Source organism: Leucopleurus acutus (assembly GCF_964270905.1).
Source record: "Leucopleurus acutus genome assembly, chromosome: 6".
In the NCBI taxonomy this organism is placed as follows: domain Eukaryota; kingdom Metazoa; phylum Chordata; class Mammalia; order Artiodactyla; family Delphinidae; genus Leucopleurus; species Leucopleurus acutus.
In genome coordinates, this window is record NC_139149.1 from 53128745 (window position 1) to 53141692 (window position 12948).

Below are 12948 nucleotides of genomic sequence, written 5' to 3' on the forward strand. Positions count from 1 at the left end.
CTGCTCTGTGTGATACTATAAGGGTGGATAAATGTCTTTATACGTTTGTCCAAACTCATAAAATGGACAATACCAAGAGTGAACCCAAATGTAAACTATGGACTTCGGGTGATAATGACACATCAATGTAGATTCCGCAACTGTAACAAATATACCACTCTGGTAGGGGATGGTGATAATGGGGGAGGTTATATATGTGTGGGGGGCAGGGAGTATGTGGAAATTTTTCTGCCTTCCTTTCAATTTTTATGTAAACGTAAAACTGTTCTAAAAAATAGTCTTTAAATAAATATTTAAAAATTTGGACTGTGTAACCTAAGGCACCTTACCATTTTTGGGACTTCCACACAATAAGTGGGAAATGAAGGTGGTTTGTTCTAGACTTCTTCGGAATTATCTTTTATATCCATTAGAGTTTTAGCTTAATATTTCTAAGTCAGTTACTATGGACTGAATTGTGTTCCCTCAAAATTAATATTTTGAAGCCCTAATTCCCAATGTGACTCTATTTGGAGATATGTCCTGTGAAGTAGTGATAAAGGTTAAGTGAGGTCATAAGGGTGCAATCTTAATCCAGCAGCACTGGTGCTCTTATAAGAAGAAGAGAGACCAGAGCTATTTATCCATATGCCCATGCATTGAGGAACGGCCAAATGAGGACACAGAAGGCAGCTATCCACACCCAAAGGTGAGAGCTCTCCCCAGACACTGACCCTCCTAGCACCTTGACCTTGGACTTTCCAGTCTCCAGAAATGTGAGAAAATACATTTTGATTGTTTCAGCCACCCAGTGTGTGGTACATTGTTATGGCAGCCTGGAAGATTAATATGCAGATCCGTGTAATTTTAATCGGAGGAATGACATAGACTATTTCTTGTTGCTCAGTTCTCTTCCATGTAAGTGAGCTAATGAGTATGGTGTCAGATATACAGAATGCATAAACAAAGATTATGAATTCAATTCTCAGCTATACCCCCTCATTAGCTACATGATCTTAAACTTCCTAAGCTAGTTTTCTTATCTGAAAAGTTAGAAAAATAACACATCCTTTGAGGTTATTACAAGGATTAAATCTGATGATGCTTGTTCATTTCTTGGATCATTCATTCATTCATTCATTATCTAACAAATATCCATTACTTAGGATGAGAAAACTTATACATATATTATTCTTCAATTTATTAATCACCTCACTGAGCTTAAATCTTTGGTTCTTCAATGAAAAAATATTTTATATGATGGCAAAAATATTCTACATGGAGAATATATAATCATAAATACAGGCAATATAATACAAGTATACACATATACATTTATACCCACCCACATCTATAAAATCTTACCTCTTTGCTTTCTTCCAGATCTGATTCACTACTAAAGTCCTCTGTGTTTAAATTTTCAAAGTCAGACTCTCCTACAGCAATCGGTACAGTCACAGTAAGACTGGGATTGTGTATGAACGACATGTAATCACTTTCATCGACAATGTATTTTTCAACACTGCTGCCAGTTCCTATTCCACTTGTGGTTCCATTTACATCTTTAAGATAGTCAAGATCTTTCCCAATTTCTGTTGTATGATTGGACATACAACTGTCTTTCTTGTTGTTTAGATCATCAAGTGGTTTAATTTCATCTAAAATCTTTTGTTTTCTAATGAAGGACTGTTGAATAAATTCATATATTTTTCTCTTCACATAAGCTATTCCCTTGTGCATCCTATCCACAGCAATTTGGAGATTGTTCATTTCATTATCATCATCAGTGGCTGCAAGGTTGTCTGCACTAAATGAGCTCAGGAGCAAGGCCAAAAAGAGGTTCAGGACCTTAAAAATAATACAAACATCATTATAATCTCACCCCAATGTGAAGAAGAGCAGATTGAGATCACTTATTTCTCGAAGTGTGGAGGAAACTATAAGTTCTAACAACTAGACAAGAAACACCACAGCACAGTGATCAGAAGTTGGGTGATCTAGGGACTTCCCTGGTGGCACAGTGGTTAAGAATCCGCCTACCAATGCAGAGGACATGGGTTTGATCCCTGGTCTGGGAAGATCCCACATGCCGTGGAGCAACTAAGCCCGTGCGCCACAACTACTGAAGCCCGTGTGCCTAGAGCCCATGCTTTGCAGCAAGAGAAGCCACTGCAAGGAGAAGCTCACACACTGCAACAAAGAGTAGCCCCCGCTAGCTGCAACTATAGAAAGCCCGCACACAGAAATGAAGACCCAACGCAGCCAAAATAAATTAATTAATTAATTTAAAAAAAAAAAGAAATTGGGTGATCTGAATTTGTGGTCTGGTTCAATAGCTACTTCACTGTTCATCCATGGGCAAAGACATGATTTCTGTTGGTCTCAAGTTCCCCTACTTATAAAATGAAGATGCTGAATGAGCTGACCTATGGTTTTACTAAATTTAAAATTGTACGAATATAAGAAACAAGATTTATACATGTTCTGTATAAGAGTTCTAAACTTAAAATTCATTAGTGTTTAAAATTATGCCTTTAAATGCATTTTAGTTTCTTTTTTTGATGAAGAGAGATATTAAATTGGATATTAATTGAAAAATAACCATTATGACCCAGAACGAGAATTATGAGCTTAACATAGGCATCAACACATGTTTTCTTGATCTACTGCATTTCTCATACTCCACTGTTCACTAATTAGGCAACTGTTCATAATCAGTCGCTAATATTTCCATGAGACTGTAATATTAATGTACATATCCTTCGGAGTATATTATATATTTCTATACTATAACAGTAATGTTCCAAACTTAAGAGAGAAGATTGATCAGTTACTCCATTTGGGTAATCTCAGGCATCATTAGCCAACCTTCGTTTGGTTAATAGAGCCACTAAAGGATTGGTAATCCAGGTTGGTTCACGCATCTGCCATATGACATAGAGTGACTGAATGCTAACTACCATGAAGGGGCAAGGAAAAGGTGAAATAACTAGGAACATTTAAAGGCACCACTTTTTAGTACTATACTGTCAAGTAAGACTCAGCTTTCTCTAAGTTTATTCTTCAGACTTCTCCCTTCCTTGGATCTGAATTTATGAAATGTTCCCAACATTTCCTACTAGACCTGTCTTCAATATGATACCCTATTGGAATTCACATGAAATGATTGACAAAATGGAGTTGAGTATAAATATTGTATGGTCACTGCTATATGGTTATGTTGTCAAAGTGAGACTACAAGTGTATCAAAGGTAATAGACTTTGATACTTTGATATTAAAATTAATAATCATAGTCTTTGTTTTGGACAAAATGGTCATCATTTCATTATGCTCTTAATGTATTTCTGAAACACATTTCTTAAATGGGTACATACCACCAGGTTTCCAATGACCATGACCATCATGAAGACAGTAAGGCACATGGCTTGACCGGCGACCTCCATGCAGTCCCACATGGTCTCTATCCACTCTCCACACAGCACTCGGAACACAATCAGGAAGGAGTGGAAGAAGTCATTCATGTGCCAGCGTGGGAGTTGACAGTCACTAGAGATCTTGCAGACACAATCTTTGTAGCTTTTACCAAAGAGCTGCATGCCGACCACAGCAAAAATGAAGACGATGATGGCCAACACCAAGGTTAGATTTCCCAGAGCCCCCACTGAATTGCCGATGATCTTTATTAGCATATTTAATGTTGGCCAAGATTTTGCCAACTTGAAAACTCGGAGCTGGAAAATTAAAAAAATAATGTATATTATTATGATCAATCTTTAAAAGCATTACATATATTGAGCTTTACTAAGAAGTGATTAAAATTGAATTTCTTACAACATCTGCTATGCAGATGTTATAACTAAGCATGGTGATGGATGTTAACTGGACTTACTGTAGTGATCATTTTGCAATATATACAAATATTGGATCATATGTTGTATACCTGAAACTAATATAATGTTATATCAATTATACCTCAATAGGAAAGATATATCTATAACAAAAGACATTAAAAAAAAAAAAGCTAGTGGATATCCTGGACCACTACTGATTGCAGAACTTACCATCTACCCACTACTGACTGAAGAACTTACAATCTACCAATCTTCACTGGGGAAATATGCAAGAGCCACCTTGCATTCTTGCACTTTGCTTTCCAAACTTTTAAATCCATCCACCTCTGGACCTTAACCAATTAGAAATGACCTGGTGCCACTGCACTGTCATAGCACCACTCTCCTAAGCAAAAGGCATGGAGAGCAGGCTGTCTGGATGTCTTTGTGTCAGTGCTTGTCTTTACTCCAAGACACATTTCCTAATCTATCAAGGACAGAGAGCTGTGAGCAAATGTTGCACTTTACCAAATAAGAAGTAAAGGTCTTCCCATTGGGAGCTTCTTATCTAAAAACAAAACAAAACAAACAGAAAAACCAAAACAAAAAGACTCTCTTACATCTGCCCTGCCCTTGATGACTTTCAGGTGCATGGCTAATTTTTGGACTCCCCCTAGGAAGAATCTGATTCTTCCATATTTTAACCTTGAGATCAATTTCCCTGAGAGTGAATTTTTAATGATTACTGGGGACCAACTGTCCTTAATTTGTTTTGTGAAGGTGGTTGTAAGGCATACCAGGCCTGACACTAATATTAACATGTGATCTCAATGATCTCTGCTCAAAGATACTCATTTGTCAACAGCATGCAAAGTACCATCACATTGAGCCCTGCTATAAGTAGAGAAAAGTGTTTATTATTCATAATGCTCCTTTGGAACACTGACATAGCTAGATGTACCTGCATTTAAAAACCTGGAATACTTCCCATGACTATAATTCTTTCCCTGATTTGCAAGGACATATATGTGAATCAGTGGACATAGCAAGTAATCCTACAGATTTCTCTTGTCTGATTTTGGGAAGGAGCATATTTTCCAGAGGTAGAATTAGGAAGAGTTTCTACATGCACATCTTATATCTGGTTGTCATCCACCACTATATAAGGGTGTTTATATTTTCAAAGCCCTATTAAAATGTGATACATTTTCATTAAAATATTTTCTTAGATCCAGAAATATTAACTATAGTCATATCTAGAAACAATAATTAGTCAGAATGGTAACTCAGCAATATATGAAACTTTATGTGACTAGGATTTTTGCAATAAAGTTTTTTCTAAATAAGTGGGAACAGTTTTTTTTTCCATTTAGGGACTGTTTTTGACAATGCAAATGTCACACAAAAACTTAAAATGTTAATGGTGTGTGGTAAAACCTATGATGCTTGTTGGAAAGGTTTTTGTCTTTGTGCTGTTTTGTTTTACCAATCGGAATGAACGGAGAACTGATAATCCTTCCACGTTGGCCAGGCCAAGTTCTACCAGGCTAAGCGTTACAATAAAACCATCAAAGATATTCCAGCCTTCTTGGAAATAATAGTAAGGATCCATGGCAATAATTTTCAGAAACATTTCTGCTGTAAAGATCCCAGTGAAAACCTAAGATCAAAACAAAGTTACTCTAATTCCATCAGATAATGATAAAGTAGAATGACATAATATTTGCTCTTAGAACAAAATGTTTATACTAGTCATGATTATATTACTAGCTTACATTTGCATAGTAATTTATAGTTGATGAAAAGCTCTCATATAAGTTATTTCATTTTATCCTCAACAGAAACGCTATTAAACACATAATGCAGGAATTATAACCATGACTTTACAGATGAGGAAACAAGTCTTCAGATGGGTGCAATGATTTGCCGAATATCAACTAGAAAACGGCAAAACTAGGATTGAGAGCAAATCTATTTTTAACCAGTGTTCTTTCCATCACATCAAACTGCATTTTCCTTCAGACTTCATACAGCACAGCTACTGACAAGATTTTCCCATAAACAGTTTTATGTATCTATAAGCTTATTCACATTTCCCTCTAATCAGATAGTTGTCATTATACATATGTAACTATATTATAATAAGTGCATTACTATTATCAGTATTTGTTATGCACATGAAAAAAATTAATTTACTTCCATAGTATTGGGTTGGCCAATCCTCTTATGTAACATCTTACAGAAAAATCCAAACAAACTTTTTGGTTAAACTTATATAAATACTAAAGCTTTAAAAATAGAAATACTATAATTCAGGATGCTTTACATGTTTTGCTTTCCACCATCAAAAACCTTAAACCGTAAAACAAATATTATGGAAAATGCATACATTATTTTAGAGACCATTCTTTCAGCAAATAAAACCTAATATTCCTATGTTGAGTCAACAGACAAACACTTTAATAATTTATGGTTTTTAAGCACAGAAGAGAAAGAATTTAGTGGCAACCTTCACCAAAAGTGGCACTGTTAATCATATAATACACAAAATATACTGGACGTTTTCAATATTTTATGGATTTGATCTAAAATAGATGGATTAAACAATACATGGTCTACCTAGATCCTGGAAGTGGAAAAGCTGGAGACATTTTTGAGTTGTTAAACTATTGCTTATAATGATGATGACTAAGTAAGATAAAAAGATCTGTAATTTTATTTTAGCCTTCTACAGGTAGGGAAACTGTGATAACATCATTTCAAAAAGTGTGTCCTTAAACTATGGACTGCTTCTGTAGCTTTAAATAGTTATAAATAACAATATTGACTTTTCAAGTAGTACCGTAGGCCTGTGCCTATTGCTCTCTTTCTCAGTTTCTGCTTTGATCTTAAGGACTGTTATTTTTGGCAAAAGTAGGATATATCCAGCTAGATATAATTCCCATCTTTTGGGAGCCAGGAGTTAGAAAGGGTGGTGGAAAGACTGCTGTAAGTTATTAAATGTAAAGAGTTTCTCAAACAGAAAGTTTGAAGACTGAACACATTTACCTTCCAATATGCTTACCAAGTTTCCTACTGTAAGCACATTATTGAAATGGTCCGTCATGGGATAGTGTTCCATGGCCATGAACAGAGTATTTAAGACAATACAGATGGTGATGGCCAGGTCAACAAATGGGTCCATCACAACCAGGTTGACAATATTCTTCACTTTTAACCAATGTGGCGAGCAGTCCCAGATTAAGAACATGTTGGAAAATTTATACCAACAGGGTGGGCATTTCTGCCTGGATTCTTCAAGTTCTAGATTTAAAAAAAAATAAATAAAAACAACCACCAAAAGATATTTTTACACACATATATTCCTTTCAAATCGACTAGACTTCTTTTTAGTAACCAACACATTTCCATTTGCGACAGTCAACCTCTTTTATACTTGATTTAAAAAAACTATACAATTTAATCTTTAGACGGCCCAAAATATTTCTTCACACATAAACATAGAACAGAGGTAGCAAAGAATGGTTTTCTTCTCTTATGCATTGATCCTGTGGTTCCATACTTTGCCTTAAGTGAATGGTCTTTTAAATGAAGTCTCAATAAGAATATGGGTTGGAGTAGTGTAGACTGTGTGTAATCCTATGTTAATGTCTGGCTATGGTGTCATCCTCAGGCTATAAGACATAGGACAGAGAGAAAGGGTAGAGCCAAGAATCATCTTTTTAATTTGTTTTTATTTTGTGAGAATGACCCACTCCTCCCCTCCAATCTTGAGAGTATTTAGGAAGTCCTACGCTAAGTGGAACAGAAGAGAGGAACACCATGACTAATGGGATTAGAAACCCCTAACAGAAATGCTTTATTCTGCATTTTCAAGGAGTTACCACACACAGGATGCATTCTTTAGTTTCAATATCACGGAATTTAAGTAACTTTTTTTAAAGCTTCTAGAATACAGGAGTAAGTATAACAAATAACTCTTAAAAAAGACCTGTTATGTTCTCTTTAGAATACACTGCTTCCAACTCACAGAGACATTCGTTTCGAATGAGACAATATAAGCTCAGTGAAAACAACGGAAACGGAAACGGAATTTGTTACAAACCTTCTACTGTATTTGTTAAAATGCTGGCTATGCTCATTGCTCTTTGCCTTTGAGAAGGATCTTCTAGAAAGTCCATGGAAACATGAAAAGAACTTGACCTTCTCTTTCTCATGTCAGTTTCAGTGGTTGTTCCCTGTAAAGAAAATGCTAATGTATTAAATGATTAACTTGAGCAATATGATAAGTGAACAACCAATGTGACGCTGTGAAATTCATGAAACACATGCGACATGCACGTTCATAGTTAATTGGTGATGGCAGACATTGCTGACTTATTGTATCATTAGCCTGGAATGTCCAAACTGTTAACCATTTACTCATACAGCAAAAACTGAGGGTTGTTTTTTTTTACCCTCTGATTTCATAATTTTATGAGACATAATGTAATTTGGATATGATTGATAAATTTGAGAGACATATTTAACAATTTCCTTATTTCTGAACTAATAGTAAAAGGTACTGATTTGAAACAACATCTAAATGATCAAGGCATTTTATGTTGAGAAGGTAGCCCTTTATTTTAAAGAAGTACAAATAATTACAACACTCGTAGCTGCCATCTCATTTTCTGGACAAAAGACATAGATGATCATTGACAACACAAACTGTATGTTAAAAAAATAACAACACATGCTGCATGGACAACAGTTTCATCCAGGGTACCAAAGCAATAAGTCATCTAATTCTGACTTAGTCATGCCTCACCATGCTGATATATTTCCAAGTCTAATAAGAGGCAGCATATGTTTAGAAATTCCTCATCTGGGTACACATTCACAAACACATAACATAACTTTGTACACAGACAATTCTTTTATCTGCCTGTATTAATATTTTTATTTGTGTCTCTTCATTCAGATTAGTTTTGAGAAGACCTATATCAGCATTTTCTTTTTAGTAAGACAAATATGAGTACTAGAAATTTTAAGATAATATTGAAGCTATCTATTTAGGCACAGTGTTCTTGAAAATTTTCTAAACTAAAGCAGAGCTATATTGAAGAATCCGTTGGAAAGATTTATTATACACCCTTTACAGTTAAACATAAGAATCGTTCATTTACTCTTACACCAGAGCTTTAGAGGATGTCCTGCTGTCTAAGTTCAGCATGGGTATATAGCAAATCCTCCAACTGGAAGCAGTCATTTACTATTGTGTTTAATTAATCCTTAGCACGTTTAATAAGTAAATGCATTCAGGTGTTATGCAAGAAGGTGCTGAAGCCTTAAGTTTTAGTTGGATACTCTCTTAAAGATATTAAAAGATGCAGGTGCATTCACAGCTTGACCAACCAGGTATCATTCTCAAGGGGTTCCATTCTGTAGAAACACTGGCTGGTGCAGCAATAATGAGCCAGCCATGCCTGAACTATTTAAAACTTCCTTACATTGTCATCAGTAGCTGGCTTATCTATTATCACCTCTGGTAGAAGCTGTCCAACAGGCGATGTAGGAACTGAAGGTCCACCAACCAAGGAAACCACACCATTGCAATCCACAGTGCTGTGCATCTTCCCATTAGCTGGAAACACAGCCAGCATCCGGGACGACCTACTGGTCTGACTCAGGTTACTGTTGCGTCGCTCTCCATGTCGTTGAGGCACAAATAAGGAGTCTCTGCGGCTTTCATTATCCTCGAAGGTGCTGTGTTCATCATCAGCAAAGTCATTCTCTGATCCCACATCCTTTGCTCGCCCTCTGAAGCTGAAAAGGCTTGTTCTGCTATTTCGCCTTGGAGAAAATAAGGAGCCACGGATGCTCAACAAAGACTGAAAGTTTGAAACCAAAAACAAATAATAATAAAATAATATTAATATGGCCATTTGGAATGTGCTTTTATTTTGCAAGATTAAGTTGAAGGGGACTTCAGCATTCAAAACAGAATGTGACTCATTCTTTTTTGATTAACATTCTCGTTTTATGTGCATTCGGATTAAATTAAATTACTTTTCTAAGAGACGATTTCTAGCCCTTGACATTAATGACTGGGGAGATAGATCGCAACTTAAAGATATTGAAAAACAAAACCCTGAACCACCATATTTCATATTCAAAAGCAAGCATCTTTAGTACCTTACTATGGACATTGTAAACACTCAATAAATATCAGTAGCATGACCTTAACAGGGGCACATTTGTTTCCGTTGCTCTTTCCCGTCAAGAAATTCTAACACTTTTCACAAATTGTTTTAGTCCATCTTTCTAAAATCACTTTAAATTAATTATTGTTCTTGTTTCAGCTAAAAGGCACAGTGTTGTTGGAACTTGAAGACTTCTGAAATTCAGAGTGATGTGCTTTTTGATAAAGTATACCATGACTAATATTTTCAGAAGCATGCATGATAGTTTATAAAGTAGTCAGGGATGAAAAAACAATATAAAATAACCAAAGAGTTGTAGATTACTGATCAGTTATCTACAATTTTTTTTCTCATTAAAAAGGCTGCAGACCAGAAAGATGAAATGTCAGCAGTTACAACAAGTACCAGCAGACAGGTTCAGGTGAGAATCTGGGTCCCCTGACTTTCAATGCAGTGTTATCTCAACTACACCCCACTGTAGATTTACCAGTGCAAACTAAGATTTTCTCATAACTATGTACAGAAAGGATAGGTTTAAATATAATAAACACAGCAGTCAATTCAGTTGATAAAAATTCATAAGTTGAGTAAGGCCCGCGGAATTGGCGAACTGTGTGGAAGGAGTGGGATCTGTAGAGCTCAGCAGCGGCGAGGTACAAAACAAAGAATCGCTTTGCACAAAGCCAGAAGGGATACACTGAAAGAATTATCAGAAAAGAATAACACATAGATTGCTTTGGCTGGGCTTCCGGGAAGATGGCGGAAGAGTAAGACGCGGAGATCACCTTCCTCCCCACAGATACACCAGAAATACATCTACACGTGGAACAACTCCTACAGAACACCTACTGAACGCTGGCAGACCTCAGACCTCCCAAAAGGCAAGAAAGCCCCACGTACCTGGGTAGGGCAAAAGAAAAAAAAATAAACAGAGACAAAAGGATAGGGACGGGACCGGCACCAGTGGGAGGGAGATGTGAAGGAGGAAAGGTTTCCACACACTAGGAAGCCCCTTCGCGGGCGGAGACTGCGGGTGGCGGAGGGGGGAAGTTTCGGAGCCGCGGAGGAGAGCACAGCAATAGGGGTGCAGAGGGCAAAGCGGGGAGATTCTCGCACAGAGGATCAGGGCCAACCGGCACTCACCAGCCCGAGAGGCTTGTCTGCTCACCCGCCGGGGCAGGCGGGGCTGGGAGCTGAGGCTCGGGCTTCGGTCGGGAGCGCCGGAAGAGGGCTGGGGTTGGCTGCGTGAACACAGCCTGCAGGGGGTTAGTGCACCACGGCTAGCCGGGAGGGAGCCCGGGGAAAAGTCTGGACCTGCCGAAGAGGCAAGAGACTTTTTCTTCCCTCTTTGTTTCCTGGTGCTCGAGGAGAGGGGATTAAGAGCGCTGCTTAAAGGAGCTCCAGAGACGGGCGCGAGCCGCGGCTAAAAGCGCGGACCCCAGAGACGGGCATGAGACGCTAAGGCTGCTGCTGCTGCCACCAAGAAGCCTGTTTGCGAGCACAGGTCACTATTCACACCTCCCCTCCTGAGAGCCTGTGCAGCCCGCCACTGCCAGGGTCCCGGGATCCAGGGACAACTTCCCGGGGAGAATGCACAGCGCGCCTCAGGCTGGTGCAACGTCACGCTGGCCTCTGCCGCCGCCCCTCCCTCCCCCCCACCCCACCGGCCTGAGTGAGCCAGAGCCCCCGAATCAGCGGCACCTTTAACCCCATCCTGTCTGAGCGAAGAACAGACGCCCTCCGACGACCTACACGCAGAGGCGGGGCCAAATCCAAAACTGAGCCCCTGGGAGCTGTGAGAACAAAGAAGAGAAAGGGATATCTCTCCCAGCAGCCTCAGAAGCAGCGGATTAAAGCTCCACAATCAACTTGATGTACCCTGCATCTGTGGAATACATGAATAGACAACGAATCATCCCAAATTGAGGAGGTGGACTTTGAGAGCAAGATTTATGATTGTTTCCCCTTTTCCTCTTTTTGTGAGTGTGTATGTGTATGCTTCTGTGTGAGATTTTGTCTGAATAGCTTTGCTTCCACCATTTGTCCTAGGGCTCTATCCTTCCTTTTATTTTTCGTTTTTAATTTTTTTTTAATAATTATTTTTTATTTTAATAACTTTATTATATTTTATCTTACTTTATTTTATTTTACTTTATCTTCTTTCTTTCCTTCTTTCCTTCCTTCCCTACTTCCTTCCTCCCTCCCTACTTTCTTTCTTTCCTTCTTTCTTTCTACTTCTACTAATTCTTTCTTTCTACTTTTTCTCCCTTTTATTCTTAGCCGTGTGGATGAAAGGCTCTTGGTGCTGCAGCCAGGAGTCAGTGCTGTGCCTCTGAGGTGGGAGAGCCAACTTCAGGACACTGGTCCACAAGAGACCTCCCAGCTCCACATAATATCAAACAGTGAAAATCTCCCAGAGATTTCCATCTCAACACCAGTACGCAGCTTCACTCAATGACCAGCAACGTACAGTGCTGGACATCCTATGCCAAACAACTAGCAAGACAGGAACAGAACCCCACCCATTAGCAGAGAGGCTGCCTAAAATCATAATAAGGCCACAGACACCCGAAAACACACCACCAGACATGGACCTGCCCATCAGAAAGACAAGATCCAGCCTCATCCACCAGAACAGAGGCACTACTCCCCTCCACCAGGAAGCCTGCACAACCCACTGAGCCAACCTTAGCCACTGCGGACAGACACCAAAAACAACGGGAACTACGAACCTGCAGTCTGCAAAAAGGAGACCCCTAAGACAGTAAGATAAGCAAAATGAGAAGACAGAGAAACACACAGCAGATGAAGGAGCAAGGTAAAAACCCACCAGACCTAACAAATGAAGAGGAAATAGGCAGTCTACCTGAAAAAGAATTCAGAATAATGATAGTAAAGATGATCCAAAATCTTGGAAACAGAATGGACAAAATGCAAGAAACATTTAACAAGG

The 12948-nt window shown here is 38.4% G+C and overlaps 1 protein-coding gene across 1 annotated transcript in view; it reads right to left on the bottom strand.

The window, feature by feature from the left end:
• SCN1A (sodium voltage-gated channel alpha subunit 1) overlaps positions 1 to 12948 on the bottom strand; it is a gene marked incomplete at both ends in the record, with an annotated part of 93624 nt that overhangs the window by 47540 nt on the left and 33136 nt on the right. Inside the window, 6 exons of the mRNA XM_082841567.1 lie at positions 1345 to 1827; positions 3355 to 3711; positions 5297 to 5470; positions 6875 to 7113; positions 7916 to 8048; positions 9303 to 9683. Of these exons, the coding sequence (XP_082697693.1) occupies positions 1345 to 1827; positions 3355 to 3711; positions 5297 to 5470; positions 6875 to 7113; positions 7916 to 8048; positions 9303 to 9683 (1767 nt within the window). The remainder of the gene's footprint in view (positions 1 to 1344; positions 1828 to 3354; positions 3712 to 5296; positions 5471 to 6874; positions 7114 to 7915; positions 8049 to 9302; positions 9684 to 12948) is intronic.